At 44.8% G+C, this 22,948-nt stretch overlaps 1 protein-coding gene across 1 annotated transcript in view; it reads right to left on the reverse strand.

Moving 5' to 3' along the window:
• LOC138487302 (NXPE family member 1-like) overlaps positions 1-22,948 on the reverse strand; it is a 150,365-nt gene that overhangs the window by 108,706 nt on the left and 18,711 nt on the right. The window contains exon 3 of the mRNA XM_069613911.1: positions 9,121-9,339. Within this exon, the coding sequence (XP_069470012.1) occupies positions 9,121-9,339 (219 nt within the window). The remainder of the gene's footprint in view (positions 1-9,120; positions 9,340-22,948) is intronic.

The raw sequence follows: 22,948 nt of genomic DNA on the forward strand, positions 1-22,948 counted from the left end.
ACCATTTCTTTTGGATTTCTTTGGATTATGATTTCTTGTTTTTTATTCTTTTACGGACATGCAGCTTTTCTTTTATTATTCCCATTGTTGTGTGTTGGATTTTAATTACATTCATGTTGTGTTTAATACATTTTTTTCTTCATACTTCAATGTGTGGTATTATCTCATTGGTTTCATGCATGTCATGATATGGGTTTTCACATTCACTTGCACCCATTGTGTGTGTGTGACGGACATGTGTTCATTTACATACTTGCCATTGGGGTTGTATCATGTAATTGTCCTTTCTATGTGGGTGGATGCAATACTTGGTTGGGTCTTTGGGCTGGGGAGGCTGGCCATAAGGGGCATGATTGAGGATCGTCATGACCTGGGGGCAGGGGGACATGAGTGGGACATGAGTGGGGGCCTGCTGGCAGGTGCCCTGCACTGCTGGGGGGTAGGGGTGCAGAGGGACATGAGTGGGGGCCCGCTGGCTGGTGCCCCTGACTGGTGAGGGGTGGGGGTGCAGGGGGACATGAGTGGGTGATCAGTAGTGCAAGCTGACATGTGGCTTGGCTGGGGGGCAGGGTAGTCCCCTGTGGTGTGGGCTCCCTGCAGGGGCCATGGAGGGTGTAGAGGGAACACCTGGGAGGACCCACACTGCCAAGTCACATGTAGGACTCACAGCGCACCACCGAAATTCAGTACACCACTCTGACAGCAAAATCTCGTGTGAAACTTCCCGCGCACCCCAGGAATACACGTACCCTGCTCAAATCGCGTGTGAAACTTCCCGCGCACCCCAGTTATACACGTACCCTGCTCGCACAGGGCCAATCGCGTGTGAAACTTCCCGCGAACCCCAGTAATACATGTACCCCACTCGCACAGGCCCTTACGCATGTGAAACTTCACGCGAACCCCAGTAATACACGTACCCCACTCGCACAGGCCCTTTCGCGTGTTAAACTTCCCGCGAACCCCAGTAATACACGTACCCCACTCGCATAGGCCCTTTCGCGTGTGAAACTTCCCGCGAACCCCAGTAATACACGTACCCCACTCACACAGGCCCTTTCGCGTGTGAAACTTCCCGCGAACCCCAGTAATACACATACCCCACTCGCACAGGCCCTTTCACGTGTGAAACTTCCCGCGGACCCCAGTTATACACGTACCCCACTCGCACAGGGCCAATCGCGTGTGAAACTTTCCGCGAACCCCAGTTATACACGTACCCCACTCGCACAGGCCCTTTCGCATGTGAAACTTCCCACAAACCCCCGTAATACACGTACCCTGCTCCAATCGCGTGTGAAACTTACCGCGAACCCCAGTTATACACGTACCCCACTCGCACAGGCCCTTTCGTGTGTGAAACTTCCCGCGCACCCCCGAAATACATGTACCCGGATCCAATCGCGTGTGAGACTTCCCGCGAACCCCCGTAATACACGTACCCTGCTCCAATCCCGTGTGAAACTTCCTGCGAACCCCAGTTATACACGTACCCCACTCACACAGGCCCTTTCGCGTGTGAAACTTCCTGTGAACCCCGAAATACACGTACCCTGCTCCAATCGCGTGTGAAACTTCCCGCAAACTCCAGTTATACACGTACCCCACTCGCACAGGCCCTTTCGCGTGTGAAACTTCACGCGAACCCCAGTAATACACATTCCCTGCTTGCCGTTTGCTGGTTGGCAGCCCTGTGAACTGGTCCAGGGTTAGCGCAGCCCTTTGCGCTGGATTGGGGATTTTGATGGCTTTTCCTTGCGCGAGGGCGTTCTTGGGGGCGTCACTGGCGCTGCTGCAGGGTCCCTGCGCCACTCTACACCACGGCTGGTTTTGGAGGCTAAAATCCATGAATACGCTATGCGCGGAAATCGATTTTAGCGCATGCGGCTGCCGCAGACATTCGCACGCGCACACTGTGCGCCAGCCACGTGCGCCACTCGTGCGCGAAATTCTATGAATTACCCCATTAATGTGATGTTTCCCTCCCATGTGTGTAGCAGTGGCATATCCTATTTGTTGTTCTGAAATGGGGGAGGGATTAATTTATCTTGTAGTAACATTTGTTTGTTTGTTATGAAGAAGGAGGGGTGTTGTGCTGTGAACCTCCCACGTGTGTTGCCCTTTTAACATTATGTGTCCCTCCCATGTGTATTGCCCTTTTAAGATGGGCCATGACTGTGGCCATGACAAGCTAATAAACGGAGCCCCTGCAGGAACATGCAACAGAACAGCTGCAAACTCCCAAAGAGGAATGCCAGAGTCTGTCTCACATTTAGGCCTGCAGGCCCACACTGTGTGAGCACGGGCCTACAGGCCATGTTGCCATGCCATGGGGCCCTTTTGCCAGCAAGGTGGCCAGGGTCTGCATGTGCTGGGAAAGGTCTGCCCTGCCCACAACCAAGACATGGTATTCCCCGGCAACCCCCTGAGACACTGGGCCTCCGTGGTGCTGGTATCCAATAACACCCAAAGGGGGCCCGGTCTGATGCCAAGGGCCACCCCCCGCAACACAAGGTACAGAAGGAAGTTGACGTAGCATGAAAAGAGATTGATATTGTCAATTTAGTTAATGCAGAAAATTTGATGACATTTTGAATCGGCACCAACGACAACTGAAACAATGAAAAACAGGCCACTTTGGGAGAGACAAGCAAGATTATTAGCTGGGTAAGATCTAGATTTTTTCTAAACAAATTGATGAGGTTTAAGTAAACTGATAATCACAACCACAACATCTCCCAACTATACGCCCTATTCGTGAGATATGGATGCCAATGGTAATGCTCTGAATACACATCAGCTGCTAAAAAAGTTACCTTTTGAGGAGAAGCATGCAGTTTGATTTTGAACAACAAATTAGAACAAAGAGGACAAAAAGCTGGTGGAAAACGCAGCAGGCCAAGCGAGCAAGTCACACTCAGTTCAAGAGATCAAATGAGAACCAGATCACAAGGGAAATCATAAAAACAGTCATCACAAGAGCGTTGTCTCTCAACATATCAAACTATCATCCCACTGACATTCAATTATACAATAAGGGTATTTTCCAACATTGACTTTTAGAATAGGAGATTGCCACTCTCATGTTTGAATGAAAATTAAAACTTAAAAGGATTTTTGCAATGAATTCATCAAGACAGCCTAACATCCAATATAGGTGGCTTCATGCTGGGAACACTATTAATAATTTAAAGAATGATAATCTTCTTATGAGTTTGAATCAGGACTGTAACTGAACGATCAATCAGCAATGAGAATTAATGACATTAGAGCCACATCTGTTGACAGATACAAAACATTTAATATCGTTGGCTGTGAGATTTAATGTTGCCTCTGAAGTCAAAACCCTGGGGGCCTCATTATGAGGCCGGCGCTGACGGAATGAAGGGGGACGGTACGGGACCGGCCCCCTTCATTCCGTCAGGGCCGATTACAAGCTTCCCATCGCGGGACCCGGATCGCAGGCCTGGTAAAACCAGGCATGCTTTCCGGGTCCCGCGAGTGGAAGAAGGAGGTAATAACGGGCCAGTTGTAATCTGCCCGTTGTTACCTCCATCCCCATTCCCATTGAGCCCTATGGGGGCTCAAATGAGCATGGGGAATGGTTCCTTCAAGAAGGAATTACTGGGTCCTCCAATGTTGGAATGACCCGGTTATTCCTCATTGCAGGAACCAGGTAAATGAGCCCGGTTTGGTGGCAGCCATGAAGCTAATAGCTCCATGGTTACCGCCAAACTCGTAATGAGGGCCAGGGGGTTTATCTTGACTCAACTCTATCCATGAAAGATCATGTCAATTATCTAGTCTCCTCGACCACTTACTATCTCAGACTTTTTGGCAAGATGCGCCCACTTATCTCTGCTGAAAACTGTGCCACACTGGCTAGGGCCATAATTGGGGCAGAAATAGATTACCGTGGCAGCCTTTTGGCAGGTATTGCACAATGTTACCTCTGTAAGCTACAAACAATCAAAAATCATGCATGTCACTGCTGCAAAGCAAGCATCACATTGGCTCCGGGTTAAGGAACGCACACAACTTAGGCTACTTTCTATTGTTTATAACTGTCTATTTGGCAAGTCTCCCGCATATCTGAAACATGTATCAGAATGGGCGAGTACTTAGATCAAACAATTGTAACTAGCTACTGATACCGCGTGTCAACCTGGAGTGAGCAGGAAAATGCTCTTTTGACTATTTCGCCCCTAAATTGTGGAATGCCTTCCCTCTTCTGTAGGACCTTGAGACCACCGTTGGTGGTTTTAAGAAAAAATGAAAACCCTTTTTTTCACATAGCCTTAGTGATCAGTGCTACATCTACTGCTATTGCTAGTACCTTTGTGGTCACACTGTTTTCAATCTTGCCTTGCTTTTATGTGATTTTATTCCTGTGCATTCTCTCTCTCTTGTTTTATCTAGTTTTACCTGCCTTCAGGATTTTACATGGGGTACGTTTCCCTTTGTATGTTCCTACAGATCAGAGCCTTGTGAGCAAACTTAAACCCAAATCAGTTATTACACCGATTATGCCAGCGGGTAGCCCCAAATATGCATTTTCTAAGTTCATGGACGCACAGTAGTATAATCTAGAATGCAACTTTGAGAACATATCTAAATATGCACCACCTTACGACATATATTAGTTGACTGTAATGCTGTATCTAAGGAAATACACCTATATTTAAAACCACCACTAAAAGAACATAGTGATGTAAATGCAGAAACCTTGTGGCTAATGATCATGTCTGGCCTATCTTTACCCTTGAGAATCGGTACTATCCGTTTTCTGAAAAGTATTACTCTGTTAAATACCCAATCGGAATGAACTGTAATAATGCACCTTGACGTACAAACATTTTAAATTGCTTTCCTTTTTTTAGAATTATTGTTGGTGCAAGAAAAAATATTTTATTCTGTTTAGATTGAAATTAATGTATTTAATTTTGCGTTTTTTTACTCTGTAATTAAGCCTTGAAATGTTTTTCCTTTTAAAGTATAGAAATTGTATTAAAAAAATTGTAAAGTTGACTTGTTTCAACTAATACAATTAAAAAAAAAAGACATTAAAAAATAAATATGCACCACCAAACATCAGTAGAGGGCTAGCTTAGAACAACAGGAGGAGAGTGGGACAGGATTTGACTAGGATGTTGGAGTTTAACAACAGAAGGCACTTGAGTGAAGACTCAGGAGGAAGGGCAGGTGGCTAACAAGGTGGCAGCTATCAAGATCAGAAAGGAACAAGAGGACACTCTTGGGCAAAAGCTAGGGGCAGGGCTTAGACACCATCGGAAGGGTTAAACGCAAAGCAGGAGGAGGAAAGGGACTAAACCATGTTGTTGAGGAGGACCAGAGCAACACTAGAGAGGTTGTGGAGAGGGAAGACATCGGGATCCTAAAAGAGGGAGGTGATAGGGCCTTCTTAAACTCACCTGTGGAAACTGGGAAAGGCAAACTCAGGTGGCTCTCAAAGTTGAAAAGAAGCTCCACTTGTATCCACGACTCATGGCATAGACCCAGCGGCATCTACAGGAGGTGGAAGAAGGACTGGAGGAGATTGTATCCCACCACCAAACAGAGAAAAGCAGGCGGAACCCCAGAGAGAGAGTATCTTAGAGACTTGCGTATCCAGGAGCAATAACCCCTATCAATTGTATAAGGAAACTCTTGCATTATTCAAACTGTTGAGAAAAGACGGTCCTGACACGTCATGTTTTGTGTTTGACCGAGGAGAGAAACCTTTGTATGTTGAATACAATCCTTTTTAACCTGAGATTGTGTTCGGCCTCTTTCTGGACCCGTTTCGGCACTATGACAGCTTCCAGAAACACGCAAAACCAATTTGGTTCTTTAGATTTTGCTAGATGTGTGGAACAAGGCCATACACCTTCAGAATGAAATTAATTGAGCTGTTATATCCCCAATGATAATGAAGTAGACAGTTAAGTAGTTTAGGGACTATGGGGTGAAATCAACGGGCAAGAAATGAGGTAGTGTGTAAAATGTTGAAAAATGTCACTAGAAATTTGAATTTCAAATAAAACAGCTACATTACTTGCATCACACGTACCTTACACTGCATAGTATACACAAGTTTCAATATAGCTAAACCAAAAACTGATCTAGATGCCCCAGTGTGAAATCCTCCTTGTTCCATCTTGTCCGGAATTGCCCAGTTGTGTGACGATTCTGGGGAAACGCAATAGTTAATTTTGATGGTCACGGGGAAGACCGCAAGAGAGAGGCCATTGGCTTATGAGCTGCAAAAAGGAGAGATGGCCTATCCAAATCTAGCCTTTTATCTGCCATACAAAATGAAGATACCCATATGACTTGCTTGTTGGGTAACGTCAGTGCATGAAAGTTTATTTGCTTGGGATGGCTGTTAGGAGAGATTTGGTCCCACACAATTTACACTCGGAGGAGATCCCATGAACCTCTTGTTGATTATTTACATGTTCACCTTTTTTAAATACATGGATTGTGGAGATCTGCAGTACAGGAGCGAGGAGGGCAGTTTATGTCCCTCTTATTCTTCTGAATGGAGTGCATGTCTTCTATTAATGGGCTTTTATGGCACACAGGACACGTATTGTTTTATTGTTGTGGACACTAAATGCAGGATGATGCAATATGGGCACATACAATGCAGGGACGTCATTTCACCAAAATGCTGGGACAGCGGAAGTGACATCATATGGCATCACAGGAAGTGAAGTCATTTGACCCAACCACGAGGTGACATCTTGGGAAGCAATAGAACATGACCTTTCACCCCTTCAATGAGTCTAGCAATTATTGTATAGAATTCAAGAAAGACAAATTATTTGTTATTCCTATTCTTTACACTGGTGGAACCCTCTGTTTTATAAGAGGCCTCAACAAAAATTCCAGCCACTCCAGAATCAAAGAGCCACATGGCACTGGCCACAGCACAGGAGAATCAATGTAAAAAAAAAAAGAAAAAAAAAAAAAATTCTTTTTTTTTACCGGTAGCAAGGGAGACTACAGAGGTAGCAAGACCCCCAAATGACATCCATGATACAATGTGAATGCTATGTAATTTCCATTTCTGCATTCCCCAATTAAGGATTTCAGCCCCATTGTAAGAATACTGGCACCATGGCAGCAACAGTGTCGAATTAAATACTTCATGAGGTATTTTAGAAAAGGTGCATGCAGTATTTTTTCATAAAACAGTTCTATTCTTCTTTTGATGATTGAAATTGATTGGATACTTCCACAGAAAATACCGCTTCTGCATAAAGTAACGCAGAGAAGGGTCAACATTGACCCTTCCCTGAATTACACTATACATGTGGTGAGTAGGTGAGAATGTGAGATTACTATTTTCACCCCCTGAAGGCTTTCCCCTTATAGAATTAAGTTCAATTAAAGTGCTCACGTATTAATTGAATTTTGGGTGAAAGCACTTTTTCCATTCCAGGACTGCGGGGGTTACCATTTTTACCTCCCCCTCTGGGATGGATGGATCAATGGGAGGGTTTTTAATCAGGAAATTCACCACATATTTAGGCAGTATTTACTGCATGCTATATTCATTAGAATTCCGAATGCAGTAAATGCTGCCTGGGTCACAAGCCAGCGGAATGTAAAAACAGGTGGTATTCGAGGTGCCCAACTCATGATCAGGATATAACTCGCCCATATAGTTTAATATGTTTCCCTTTAATATGATCTCATGATAGCTACCTTACCTAATTCATCACCCTAATTAACCACCTAATCTGACTGCAAATCCATCATGCTGACTGCCTACCTAACCTGAGTTTAAAGCTATTACCTGACTGCCTACCTAACCTGAACTTAAATCCATCACCCTGACTGGCTACCTAACCTGAGCTTAAATCCATCACCCTGATTACCCACCTAACCTTACTCCAAATCCATCACTGTGACTACCTACCTAACCTGACCGCAAATCCATCACCCTGATTACCCATCTAACCTTACTGCAAATCCATCACCCTGACTGCCTACCTAACCTGACTGCAAATCCATCACCCTGACTACCTACGAAACCTGACTGCAAATCCATCCCACTGACTGCCTACCTAACCTGAGCTTAAATCCATCACCTGACTGCCTACCTAACCTGAACTTAAATCCATCACCCTGACTGGCTACCTAACCTGAGCTTAAATCCATCACCCTGATTACCCACCTAACCTTACTGCAAATCCATCACTCTGACTACTTACCTAACCTGACCGTAAATCCATCACCCTGATTACCCATCTAACCTTACTGCAAATCCATCACCCTGACTGCCTACCTAACCTGACTGCAAATCCATCACCCTGACTGCCTACCTAACCTGACTACAAATCCATCCCACTGACTGCCTAACTAACCTGAGCTTAAATCCATCACCTGACTGCCTACCTAACCTGAACTTAAATCCATCACCCTGACTGACTACCTAACCTGAGCTTAAATCCATCACCCTGATTACCCACCTAACCTTACTGCAAATCCATCACTGTGACTACCTACCTAACCTGACCGCAAATCCATCACCCTGATTACCCATCTAACCTTACTGCAAATCCATCACCCTGATTGCCTACCTAACCTGACTGCAAATCCATCACCCTGACTGCCTACCTAACCTTACTGCAAATCCATCACCCTGACTGGCTCCTAACCTGACCGCAAATCCATCACCCTGATTACCCATCTAACCTTACTGCAAATCCATCACCCTGGCTGCCTCCCTACCCTGACTGCAAATCCATCCCACTGACTGGCTACCTAACCTGAGCTTAAATCCATCACCCTGATTACCCACCTAACCTTACTCCAAACCCATCACTGTGACTACCTACCCAACCTGACCGCAAATCCATCACCCTGATTACCCATCTAACCTTACTGCAAATCCATCACCCTGACTGCCTACCTAACCTGACTGCAAATCCATTACCCTGACTGCCTACCTAACCTGACTGCAAATCCATCCCCCTGACTGCCTACCTAACCTGAGCTTAATTCCATCACTGTGATAGGTAAGAACAAACAAATCTGGATAAGAACTGGTGTAGCCAACTTGAGTGGCTGAAGTCCATACACTATGAAGATGGTTTAAGAGTAACCTACTTTTCATGGTGTTTGCAAAGTAATCAAACCACTGGCGTACGGTCGAATCTCCCATGAGGTAGATCATTTTCTTCTGCAGGCACGTGTTCATCTGCTCCAGGATTGGTGTTGATGGGAGGGTACAAAAGGACGGCTTCCAGACATTTTGCAAGAAGTAGCCACTAGGCAATGGAGAAGTCATCCCAATCTTGCATTTCTGGTCTGCATGGGATGTGGTTCCTAAAAAACAAATACAAGAAACTGGAGACTATGAACATACATTAAGCAGAGGCCTTAAAGAGCACTCCATTCTTCAGGGTCCTGCTGTCAAGACATGCTCTACACGCTCTAAGATGTACACATTTTAACAGACAACTCTGCACAACATGCTGTGTTTCAATCAAATGCCTTAGATAGCCAACCACTGTGCAGCGACGTTCCATCAACTCTAACAGCTAGCAGGCACATGCAATATATTTCCTTTGTTTTGCTCCTAATCTGTTCCTTCTTCTTTATACAGCTGTGGTGGGCGCCCTCGTCAAAAAACAAATGATTTGCAAGGCTGAACAGAAGCAACACCTGAAGCAATGTTTCACTGTGAAGAAAAACTCAATTATCACTAACCCTTGTATGTCTCACTTTCATTCCTGTCACTGTGTGCTCCAACCTGGATACCCCTCCCTCTTATTGTGCCCTTTCTTCATCTCGCCAACCCCTTTTTCCATAACCCCCTTCTCCCTCTCTTCTCCTTTTCTTCGATCTTGTCTCCATCTCACTCTCTCCGTCCCATTGCGTCCTAACGTGTGGGTGTAAAGATGTGATGCTGCATGACTGATCATCACATCTTTACACCCAATCAGAGACAATAAATACGATATGCACATGTTCAGGCATGCGCAGATGGAGGTTTACAAATACAGTGCCAGGTCTGTTTATTGGCGTGCTGGGTTACACCCTTGTTTGAATATCCTGACCGCCGGAGCAGTTGTGCTATCAAGTGCCATCAAGACTGAACATACTTGATGTGGAATTTGACTATGTAAGTTTGATTATGGGGTAAGATGAATTGGAGGCTGAACTCACATATTCTAAAAGATGTTGGTTCTATAGGCCATCTAACTCTGCCAATAAAGTTATTCTAAGGAAGTGGAAAGATGTGGAAAAACCTACGTTTGCAGAATGGATTTCAGACCTAAGACATGTGGCCAGAATGGAGAGAATTATCCTTTTCAGAGACAAAAAAATGAACTTATTTGACCAGATTTGGGGTAGGTTCCTAGAACTGATAACCTAAGAATTTCTTTTTATCCTCCACACTTTTTACTTAGTGAGGTTTAACCTAATGTGATGAATCTTGTGATATATGTTTGTATCATTTTTGTTTTGTTGAACTGTTATTTTCCTGATATATGTTTTATCTTATCTGTTATGATTGTAAATCTAATAAAAATGTAAATAAAATAAAAAAGACTGAACACGCACCAAAACAACTGGCAGCAGCCCCGAGAGATCCAGCTCACAAGGTGCTGGTGGGTAAGGTTGAGGAGAGCGCAAGGGTTCCTTTCACGGCAATGGTGTCAGTTTGTGGATATCATTTTCAAGACGCCGTGGAGCTTGTCATGGTACTATTCATCAAGGCATCCATTTCCTGACAAGTGGAGGTAGCTGATAAACCGCAACCCAAACCTAGAGTGTATGGGGGTCGGGAGTACATGACATCCTTAAAGGGAGAGGCTCTAGAGAGTGCTCATACACACCATGACGTCCAAGATGGACTGCACACTTGGCTTGCAGATAGACTGCTGCACACCATAATTTCCCAACAAGCAAAGGCATATGGCATATGTCAGCTACTCTTGATACTATAAGTGATGACGAAGCTGTCTGAGGAGGGCGAATAGTACTTCCATGATCAAACCTCCACATAGCGCCCATGAAGCGCCATCAAGCCAAGGTCCACAATGGACCCTTTGGGTTGAAAGACTGGAAATGTACTTTACAATGCTGTCAGAAAATCTACTTGGCTATACACTGCCAGTACGGAAGGCCACAAAGTATTCCAGGCTCTGCATTGCATGGAGGTAAGGGCCACATATATTAGCCCATTAGTCAATGAGGACTGTGAGCGATGCATTCTTCGGGATGCTAAACAGATGAAGCAGGAGTTCCTTGATGGTTTTCATGCTTGTCTGAGATTATTGCCATTCACATGCACACTTCTCATTGCAGATGATGAAGTCAAAGTGCAACTGATTCAGGGCTGTTTTTCAGCGAAACTGAGAAGACTCATTTTGAGAGAACTTGGCATTTCTCATGAGTTGGCATCAAAGTCAATAGTGATGGAGGTTTGTGCTGTGATGAAATCGAGGCCCAGGACACCTAGTTGAAGTCCCTGCCCTGCACCCCAGATGTAGTACCCTACAAATGTGATTTGCTGTGGAGCCTCAGCACCACACAGGGGCCAATCCCCAGCCAAAGAACAGACTTATGGACAATGTGGTAAAGACCCTGCCTTGAGCTGCGTTGGGTGCCCTGCCAGAGCACCGCATACAGTAGATGAGGAGTGGTGCGGAGGAGGCAGCCCCGGGCCAACAGATGAGTAGCAGGTAAGGGATACCCTCTGCTTCGATCCACCTATGGCGGCTCCTAACCTGAAGGTAAAGGAAGGGGTTGTACAGTGGCAAAGCTGATGCTGACAGAGGAGAAACAACAATAGCGGTCCTACTAGGCCTTGTGACATTCGGGGGAGAAGGCAGGTCAGGGTGGAAGGGATGGTATAGGGAAAGGTGTTGGAGGGCAAGGTGCAAGAGGGAGGGGGTCCCAGGAGCTGGGCAAGTGCTAAATGGAGCCCAGGAAGGCAAGTGCCTGGGGAATCAGGGGTAAGGGTCAACTAGTCCGAGGATGGGAGTGGACCAGCCTCTGTGGCTAGTCAGGGAAGGGTGCCTGAGGGAAAGTACTGGTTATAAGGGTGCTGGCCCCAGTAAGACTCATAAGGGACCAGGCAACCAGTCGCAGGGGGGACATTAGCAAGGAAGGGGGAGAGGGAAGGAGGAGGAGAAAAGGAAAGTCTTGAGAAGCTTCCGGAAGTTGGATGTAGCGAGGACCCAGACCCCAGGAAGCCTTGTGGATGATGCAGAGTGTCTTGAATTTGATCCATGCAGCCACCGGGAGCCAGTGGAGAGATTTTAGGGCTGGAGAGATGCAGTCCCTGGGCTTGAGGACAAAGGATAAGTCTTGCAGTCCTATTCTGGATTAGATGAAGAGCGCAGAGGGAGGAAAGAGGCAGATTCACGAAGAGGCTGTTGCAGTAGTCCAGCCTGGAGAGGACCAGAGCTCTGGAGACACTGCATTTCTGGGGGAAGATGAGGAAAGGGAGAATGTGTCATGATGCCTACCTCCAAGGAGCCAGGTCCGACCCAGCAACCCCAGAGGCAGGCATCATTCCCCCCAGGGAAGTGCCAGCGGGCCCAAGCTGGGGCCCTTTGGACACAGTCCTGGCGCCTTAGGCGCCAGCCTCATGTTGGACCCCTGTCCTGGCGCCTTAGGCGCCAGGCTCATAAAGCTAGACATGTGTTCAAGTGTTTTAATGTGCACTTACCTGATGCAGACCATGCTGCTACATCCAGGCCCTCTTGAGGCCTGAATGGAACTACTTTACCTGTGGGACTACTTTCCACCTGGGTGTGGTCGGGGAAGGATACATACCTGATCGGTGGAAGGATACATGCCTGGAACTTCTTCCAAAGCTATTTAAACCACGCCCGATCAGCAACTCACGCTTCACGTTGTTCTGCTCCTTGCAGCTGGACGCTCACCGTGTCAGCTCCTGCATCTGGACTTCAGCCACGCCTGTCAGCATCCTGGGTCGCCTGCAAAGGGAGATAAGAGAGAATTGGTGAGAAAGAAGACCTTACCTGCTAAAGCTGCATCATGGAGACATCACACCGACGATCCTGAAAGGGAAGACATCCTTTTAAAAGCATTTCGCTTCGATCGCTGCAGCGCTGCATTTCACTCACCTTTCCTGGGCGCCTCCATCTTCAGCAGCGATCATCCGGATCCGCACCCACTTCCCAGAGCCTAGAGAGAAAAGACAAGAAAACAAGGGGAGAGAAGGAAGGGAAATAGGAAAAGCTCAGTTTCCTTCTAAGACTTACCTGTTGGGTCATTCCCATTTCATTTCGGGTCCTGCCGCTTCCTGGCATTCCGGACCCCGGCCCCTATGGGGAAAAAAGACAAAGACATTGAATGAGCAAATGCAAAGACATTACCTGAACGCTCATCCAGAACTTACACTTCGGGTCGGCGCCATATCTCCGGCATTCCGAACCCCGGCCCCTAAGGGGAAAAAGACATAAGCATTAGCGCTTGCTGCAATAGGACAATGAATAATATTATTAAGCTTGAACTTTTGAACTTGCAACAGAACTCTTACAGCGCCTCACCTGAATAGTCAAGCTTATTTTGAACTTCCATCAAACCTCAATCCAGTGAAGTAACTGGGTTTCAACGCGCCCCTGCATCAGAAGCAGGATGGAGAACTCATCCTTCCAGACCCTAAGGTGAGACTTCACGGGGAATCGTGGAAGGGTATCGTGGAGGGTTGGAAGGGAGTGGGAGGCTTGAGCATTATTCCATCAGTAGGTAATTCTCCCTTTTCACGCACAGGGGAATATTCCTGCGAGCCAGAAAAGCCAGAGTAGAGGGGCCCTTCCTGTCCATCATCAGAGTCCTGCGCTTCACCATTGAAGAAGCATCAGCACTCGAAGCCAGACCTGCGCCTCCGTGGGAATCAGGTGAGCGTGACAGAATGCCTCCAAGGAGGTGAAGTGGAAAATGGGCCTTCTTGGCAAGGTCAGCAATATGAGGTGTGAAGGAGAGAGAGGAGTCGAAGATGACACCCATGTTTTTTACCTCACACAAGGGTGAGGGGAGGGAGCCGAAGCAGGGCGGCCAGAGAGTAGGTGGGAAGGAGGGGGCAGGAGCCCCAATGAGGAGGATCTCGGTCTTACTGGCATTAAGGCAGAGATCGTTAGCAGCACGCCATGACTGAATAGCAGTCAGACAATCGGGAATGAGAGAGGAAGGAGAGGGGGTAGAGGAGGGAGGTTCAAAGGAGAGCTGTGTGTCATCAGCATAACACTGGACATGAGGGGAGAAGGTGGAGATCAGGGGGGCAAGAGGGGCGAGGTAGATGTTGAAAAGCCACGGCGAGGGGATAAAGCCCTGACCTGAAGGATGCCGCAAGTAGAGAGTGAAGTGGAGGAAAGAAATAGGCCCAGTTAAACCAGGCAGGGCCGATCAAAATGGAAAGAGGTCAACAAATCCAGTGCCTAGTCCATGATGTCCAGGGTATCACAGAGCTGATTTATGAGGGTGGCATGATTGACTGTGTCAAAGGCAGAGGACAGGTCGAGGAGGATGAGAACAGATGGAGAGTTGGAGTCGAGGTTTGAGAGCAAGTCTTCACGGGTGTTCGGGAAAGCAGTTTCTGTGCTTAAGGCGGCTCTGAAGCCAGACTGCTGGTTGTGGAGACAGCCAACAGATTCAGTTTGATGGATTAGTTGGGAGATGACCAAATTCTCCAAGCGTTTGCCCAAGAAGTGGGTAGTGGAGATAGGGTGGTAGTTAGCCGGGCAGGAAGGGTCCCCAGACAGCTTTTTTAGAAGGGGGTGCACAAGGGAGTGCTTTAGGAGTAGTGGGAAGGAGCCAGTGGTAAAGGAGTGGTGGCAGAACTCAGCCACGAAGGGAGCGAAGGAAGCAATGTTGTCCTTGATAGTTTTAGAGGAGCAGGGACATTACTTACACGTCTTCCACCGTTCTTCCTTTGTTCATGGTATCATGGATAAATAGAGTGTTAATGTGTAAACACGGTCATCCTTGTTCTGTCTCCGAATTTTGTTCATGGTATTTTTGTCGATGGCCTGTCAATGAATCACGTTCATTATGCCCAAGTTCACTGGCCATTCAACAGGGGAATACAAGCACAGTCAAGCACAGCTGTCGTGTTCCCATACACATTAGCCTTGATTGTATTAAATGTACGTTCACCATTGTTTGTTCATGATCCATGGTCATGAAGTTTTGATTTTGCTTATCACTTTTTTGCATTTCTGTTAAATATTATGTGGCGGGATGCTAATGTTTGGGAAGAAAAGGTGTATTTCTGTTAACAATAACATTTTAATTACACATTTTCAGCCCCTTCTGCTCCCAAAGAAACTCCACCCACATTATTCCGTTTTCCTTACTTTCCCTAAAGTTCTAGTTGATATAAATTATGTTTTAATACAATCAGTGTGAAATGTGAGCAGGTTGCATCATTTTTATGCAATGCAGGGCAGAGCAGGGAAGTTTACTATGGGTGGCCGAGAACGGTATATTTTGTTTGGGGGATGAGCCTATTTGCATAACCACAATACTTTGTACAATTACAATGAGTTATGTTTTCATTCTCACATGAGTGAACAAACACTTTGCTATAATAGTTAATATTGCGCATATAACTAAGTCTTTTTTTCATCTAAAACTGCTGAGAGTTTTTCACTGTACAGTTCATTAAATTTGTCCCAATATTGTTAGGGTTCTTTGGAGGTGTGTGCACTCGGCAGGCATTTGTTACTCAATAAGGAAATCTGATTTACCATAAATAGTCTGGCTCTTGTGATTTTGCATGAGGCCTGCTTTCTCAGTGTTTGCTGATCTCAAAGGGATAATCGATACTGCTGAGAGTCACCTGTTTCCTACCACAGAAATAGTTCCTGGAACAGTGTGTTTCTGTGGTGACTATTGATAACCAAAGTCACCCATGGTCATGTACGGTTTCAATGTACAGATTAAATGATCAAGGGATGAACACATATGCCAAAATGTTAATCTGTGATTATTTATGTTCTTCCAAACTCTTCAGGATCAGGGACAGCCATGTATGCCTATGGTACCATTGACACTTTTAGACCAGGATTTTCCACGGTCTGTCCCTGAGCTATTTACCATCTATAGTTTTCAGTAGTTAACAATAATCCAAATCATGGACAAATTATTGTCATCCGTGGAGGCATGATTTTTTCCATAAAAGCAAAAAATGGTTAACAGCAACTTTGATTAAGCACATCAATAACATTTCACCATCTCTTCTCTAACACAGTTTATAAGAATTTCCAGCACTTTCTCTCTTGCATTCTTAAAAGGATTTTCAATGGCACTTCTCACAAGGGTTTTCAGCGCCGTCTCTCTAGCGTCGCACAGGTTTTCTCAGCACCATCTCTCTCTCTAATACTCTCACAAGTGTTCTCAGCACCTTCTCTCCTGCGCTCTCACAGGGGTTTTCAATGCCTCCTCTCACAAGGGTTCTTAAAGGAATAGTGCGCTCAAAAATGTTATTGTCCCTATCGATCAGGTAAGTCGTTAAAAGCATACGTTGAATGATTTAAAAAAAAATCCTATGGACGTTACCTTAGTTTTCCTCACTTTTACACATGCAAAATCTGGCAGCGGGCGCAGCCATCTTGTGCTAATCTTATCTGTTGCTGCATCGCCCTAAGGTGAACTGCCGTCGCGGCACTAAATCATTTCCCCTGCCCCTGAAGCTGACATCACTAGACGCGTACGGCCCATTTCACAATGCGAATGCAAGTCTCGTGTCAACGTTCTCTGTGCACCAGCTAATGACGTGTCTCCATGGAAATGGCAGGACACCTCTTTCCTCAATAAGTATAAACAGACCGCTTCTCATCAGACAACATCAGAGTTGCATTTTCAATCATTTCACTGTCTTTTTTTGTGCTCCTGTGACTCGTTTCTGCTGTGTTCTGCTATCTTCATTGCTCGTAGCCCTTGCAAACAGATACTAGTACTAGCATTAATATCGATTTGAATTTTGTCGTATAATGACAACAATACAGCCCTACCAGTACGAGCCAAAGTATTCCGAGGTGGAATTATTTGAAAGAGAAAGATGCGGAAACGATGGGACATCAGATGACAGTTGGGAGGACGAATCACCGGATCATGAGCCTAAGCCTAGTCGCATGGAAGACGTTTCCACCTGGTGTACCTGCAATCGGTGCAAGGTCATGCCAAGCGAGGAAGAGAACTGCTGCTGCAGAGAAAACTCTGGATGCTTGGCCTACATATCGGAAGAAGAAACACCACCGCTATGCGTTACCGAGCTGCATGACTTCAGGGCAGCCTGCCTCACAAGGTCCATTTAGAAGATCATGATGGTGCTTATGCACAAACTTCGCGCAACAGTTTGCTCTCGCAATCCAAGTAACGAGTAAGTGTACTCTAGATGTATTATATATGTATCCTATATTGTTGTAACTTTGATCTATCACTGCCAAATGAATGTAGTCTGGCAATTCAATACATCTCTCGTGATTTGGGGAAATCATAGTGTTCATCTTATGCTTCTTTCACGCACAACCAAGAAACAATATTTCTCTGTGCCCCAAACGTTATGGAATGCATGGGTGTTCGAGTTTGTAATGTGTCTACACTTTAAAGCCCAAGTTGAATGATTCATGAAGTAACATTTGTACTTGCAACTATGCCATAGGATACAAGATTGCAATTCCAACTAAGGTTTGATACTCTTTATCATGTTCATTTAATTACAGGTTGTATGTTTCTCTGCCACAGGTGGTACAGGCTGGTGGCCTATCGTGCGTTTACATGCTGCTTCATAGGAGGCTTGGATACCGCGTTCGACGAGTAATACCCGAATACCGGCCTGTGTTGTTGGTGCCATTTGAGCCAAATTCCCCAGTGAGAGCACTCAGTACAGGGGATTTTCCCACACTGTGCTGCAACCCGAAGTATACAATGTGTAGTACATATGTGCCATCAATACCAGCAACAAAATAGAAAGCAAATCAACTTTTATGAATAGTTGTTTCAATTTTTCAGTGCATCAAGGACACGCTCACTTGTCTTGGCAGGGCTGGCAGGGTGGGATCGGCCGAGGTGCCAAACACTGTGTACACTTCAAAGGTATCTACCGCACAGGGGCCATTTTACACATGGAGCAACAAAATAAAAAACAAATCAACTTTTATGAATAGTTGTTTCAATTTTTTAGTGAATCAAGGACATGCTCACTTGCCCTGGCAGGGCTGGCAGGGTGGGAAGGGCCAAGGTGCCAAACACCATGTGCACTTCAAAGGTATCTTCCGTGCAGCAGCCATTGCACCCATGGCCTCCCCAGACCCTCTGTCTCCTGGCAGGCTCTGCACCCAAATGTTCGGTGTACCAGTGGTGAGAAGTAGCAGACTCGGGCACAAAATGAACTGATACAAAGAAGGTAGTACTGCTACTGCGAAAGGTTCAACTTGATAATTTGTCAATGAATAAAGCAAGACTGATTTGTGAAGTCAAGGAACCTTAGCTGGTTTTACTAATGGAATATATCCTAAACAATTAATTAACCCAAAGAAAATGTCCAGAAGGAAAACCCACATGCACATGAGGGGCTGTAAAAATAATTACCTTGTATTGAAAACGTATACTTACAGATATGTACAAAGCAATTTTGTCATTTATTACAAATAGAAAAGAATCATAGTATTTTCAAAAAGATCCAACAAACACAATAATACAACTTAAACATGGTGTTGTGAAAAGAAATTCAAAATTTGAACATAGAACAAGAAAAAAGCAAAGAAGTGTTTGGAATGTGCAAGTCATATAACACATGTCTATATTAAACAACAACTTGGGTTCCTGGGAATATTGGTGTCGAAGAAAATTCCTCGGTGGTTCCAGTAATCTTGGAACTGTCTAATGAAGTGGGTTCTATCTAATTCCCAACTTTTGAATGTCTATTCTGGTAAGTTATATTGGGACAAGATGATCCCAATTTGTTGTGTGCCAACGTCGCAGGGGGTATCTTGGTGGAAGTTCCACATCAAGGAGAAACAATCAATATGCAGTATTGTCTCACTTAACCACAATAATTTGATTCGTAGGTCCCCCTTGCTTGGAAAAATGACGTTTCGGCGGCCATGGCGTCCATCTTGTAACCAAATTAGAGGGACGTGAGAGCCGCCTTCTTCAGGGCAATTGAGAGACCCCTGTAGTGAATAGACCAAGAGAAAAACATGGGTCAGTTGTTCTCTTGGTGTAGTTGTGTTTGCCTGCTGGACTTTTCACGGTAAATTAGTACCAAACGGGGTGAATAAATCAGAACCTAAAGGAAAAACAGTTGCCTATTGTTAAATGCTAAAAAGAGAAAGTGGGAAGGACCTGATATAGGAGATAGAGTAAACATATGAACTCCTATCTTTAATTGGCTGTGGTGGGCGTATAGAAAAAAATGTCTCACCACAGACGCCTAGTGGCCACTCTCTTGGTCGTGCAGGCTCTCCCGACTGGGCGTAGCAGGATACAGGACTGGTTGCTGTACTTATCGGGAGGAGGGGGGAGAAAAGAGAGAAGGGGGAAACAATGTGGACCCTCTCCTGGCAGGCTCCCCTGAAGCAGACCGCGCCCCTGCAATCCACATAAGTGTGTCTCCATCCAGGCGTGTTCCTGGCCTTTTCTGCACACCTCTTGTCCATCCATCCCCCCTCCAGTATCAATGGCAGTTCGCACCTGTGGTTGTGCCCTCCCAAGGGGGCTGGCAGGGTGGGAACGGCCAAGGTGCCAAACACCATGTACACTTCAAAGGCATCTTATGCGCAGGGGCCATTGTACACATGGCCTCCTCAGACCCTGTGTCTCCAGGCAGGCTCCCCTGAAGCAGTCCACGCCAGAAACATGTCACTCATTCACATACACACCCACTTTTCTAATTCTTTATAAACCCCTTGATATTTATCCTGAGAACATATGTGAGCACTGCCAGTCAATTCGTGATTGTGCTACCTGTGAACATCTGTGAGCACTGGAAGTCAACTCTTGATCGCGCTACCTGTTCTCCTGCTACTAGCTACCTTTGCTTGCTGAATGTAATTGTTTGTTAGTCAAGGTAAGGGCAGGTCACCTAATCATCTCTTTCTGATTTCAAAATTTCTATCTTTTTCGAATGTACCCAGTAGTGTAATGTTCATTCATCTCATTGACTTTACCATTGTCTACTGTTTAAGGTGTTCGGATCTAGATATATAGCAAATTTCATCAGTGTCAATTGTGATAGAATTGCATCTTTCTCAGACCATGTCTATAAGCATGTTTCCTTTTGATGCATGAAATTACATTCAACGGACTTGTAACACGTTACGATTTCCATCACATCAATCAATTCTGTATAAAAGTTATTCCAGTGTATATTTGACTACGCTACACAGGTTTTGCTTCTTTGACCAAAAAAAACATTGCGTAAAACACATTGATATAATGACATCAATCTCACGCATTCAGTAGAATTTCTTTTGTAATTATGTGTACTTTTTTAATACATATTTTTCAAGAATGCCTGCTTGTATGGTTTTTGGTTGCCGTTCTAAGAGCCATGACAACAGTAAGGGCACAATAATGCATACAATCCCGAGGGATATTGATTTAATAAGAGAATGGGTTCGACATTGTGGATTTGCGGTGGACGAGATTGAAATTAGAGCACAGGATGTCTTGGGACACTTGAGGGCCAATCGATTCCGCATCTGCAGCCTGCACTTTACCCCGGATATGTACGACCAATCTCAGTACACAAAAAAGCATAGACTCAGAACGTCATATAAATTGCTTCCAAATGCAATTCCAACTCTATTAATGCACACGCTGCCTCAGGTGAGTCCCGGATGATGAATTAGCTGTGGGCAGTGGGGTACTGAACAGGTAACTACATGAACGGATTGGTGCTTTCGCTGTAAATGTGTCGTACTAAAGTTTACATATTTACCAGATTGTATTACCTTTTTAACTATACCACATTTTACTACACATCTGTCCCTGGTTTATGGAGCATGATAGAAAGTAATTATGACCATAGAAAACAATGCCATAGTGCCCTTCAAAAGAACCATACTGTCTTCATAATCGCTTGCTTGACATGTCCATTTTTTTAGGAGAGCATACTGACGGAAGCACAGACCCTCGCAAGAGATTACACCACTGACACGTCCAGTATACCAATGGTGGGCCCTACAGACTTGCGGAAGTTCATATTATCGAGAGTTGGATCTTCCCACATATGGAATGCAAATCTAATTTTGCCTTTTACCACTTTGTGACAATGCAGTGAAAATGAAGGAGCAAGATTCTGCATCCATTTTTTTTCCGGCTTAAAGAACAACTTCGAGCGCCTACCAGGAAATTTTATTTCATTTTTAAATTACGAGAACGTATTATGCTTGGAATTTAAAATGATATGAAATTGTTTATGTATCCTATCAGTTGTTTACACTATGTGTCATTCATGGGTTTCTCTTTATATGTGTTCTTGTCTGCATCCTATTGTCTATGTTCCATTTCGCTGTTTTCATCCATACTAAAACAAGTTCTCTGTTACAGGGAGATGCTGGTACTTCAACTACAATGACATCATCCTTTGGAGCTGGTCCAGAGTATGAGGTATGCGTACTGACAGTCCCCTTGACTGAAACAAAGTAAATCCTACATAGGATACTATTAGATAGTGGCATTCATATAAACGGGCAGTGTTTCAAACATTTATCATTACAGTTCTAACGTTAACATTTGTACCCTAATGCAGAATACATTGCAAAATGTTTGAGGGCAACATTACAATCAGTATGTTTTGCACAGTGATCTCTCATCAAGTACACTTGCCATCAATCTGGTGAAATTAGATATTTATATTTTGACTAAATGACGTACACTGTTTACAGGGGTATGTATGTAAGTAATGTGTGCGATGAAAGATCTTAATTTAAAATATCTTTGACTTTTGTTTTTTTTAATGAATATTATATTCACAGAATGTATACAAGGTCGTGAATTAGAAGTGGAGGCACATGGATCAGAGGTGGTGTTACAGCTTGCTGGTGCGGTCGTTACAGAAAAGACCACGGTTTCACAGAAAATCAAGAAAACAATTTCATTTACTAAAAGTGTTTTGGGCTGGTGTTGCCTTCATAGCATGTTTTTTTTTATCTTTAGTGATATCTACTGTATGTTTGATTTACATTGAACATGTTTTTACAACCCATCTCCTAGAGGCCCAGAAGGAAAAAAAGTATAAAGACACAGACAACAAATGAAACCGAAGATGCTGCTTGCCAAACAGATTTCACCATGGAGCAACTACTATTTGAGCCGCAGCGTGGTCCGGTCAATAAGCAGACTCGAGATGCTTATGCCCAATGGCCAGAAAATGAATTGAATGTGACCGGCGAAGCAAGCAAAGTGTTGATGGACCATTGCTACAATGTGAGAACTCGACAAGATGAAGATGAAATGGAATATAATGAAGGTGATTTTGAATAACTCCCTGACCACTTGACACAATCTACACCCGCAAAAAAAGGTCACCCAATAAACAATCGACGTTGATGGTTTCTCCAATTTGTTTGCAAATAACACAAGCTGAACTAACAGAGACTGAAGCCTCAACCCAATTGACCGAGGAACTTGCCAAAGATCTCGACTACAGTTGTTCTACTTCAAGCGATTTCTCCACCACAGTTGAGTCACAAACCACAATCATGCAGGACAAGTGGCTAATAAAGGAGCATAAATACATTATATTCGACAGCTGCCTCGAAGAGATTATACTGATGCTGAAATGTGTCCATCCAGTGAGGGGGAAAATGTACGGGGAGCCATTGGTAATTGTGACTCATCTATTACAAGGCACTAACCTGAAAATACAAGCCACCTGTGCCCGCCTCCATGATACATTTTTATGGTCCGATGGACCGATGCTGGGCAAAGTGCCAGCAGGAAA

The sequence above is a fragment of the Ambystoma mexicanum genome, chromosome 9 (genome assembly GCF_040938575.1).
Source record: "Ambystoma mexicanum isolate Mex_15411 chromosome 9, UKY_AmexF1_1, whole genome shotgun sequence".
Taxonomy (NCBI): domain Eukaryota; kingdom Metazoa; phylum Chordata; class Amphibia; order Caudata; family Ambystomatidae; genus Ambystoma; species Ambystoma mexicanum.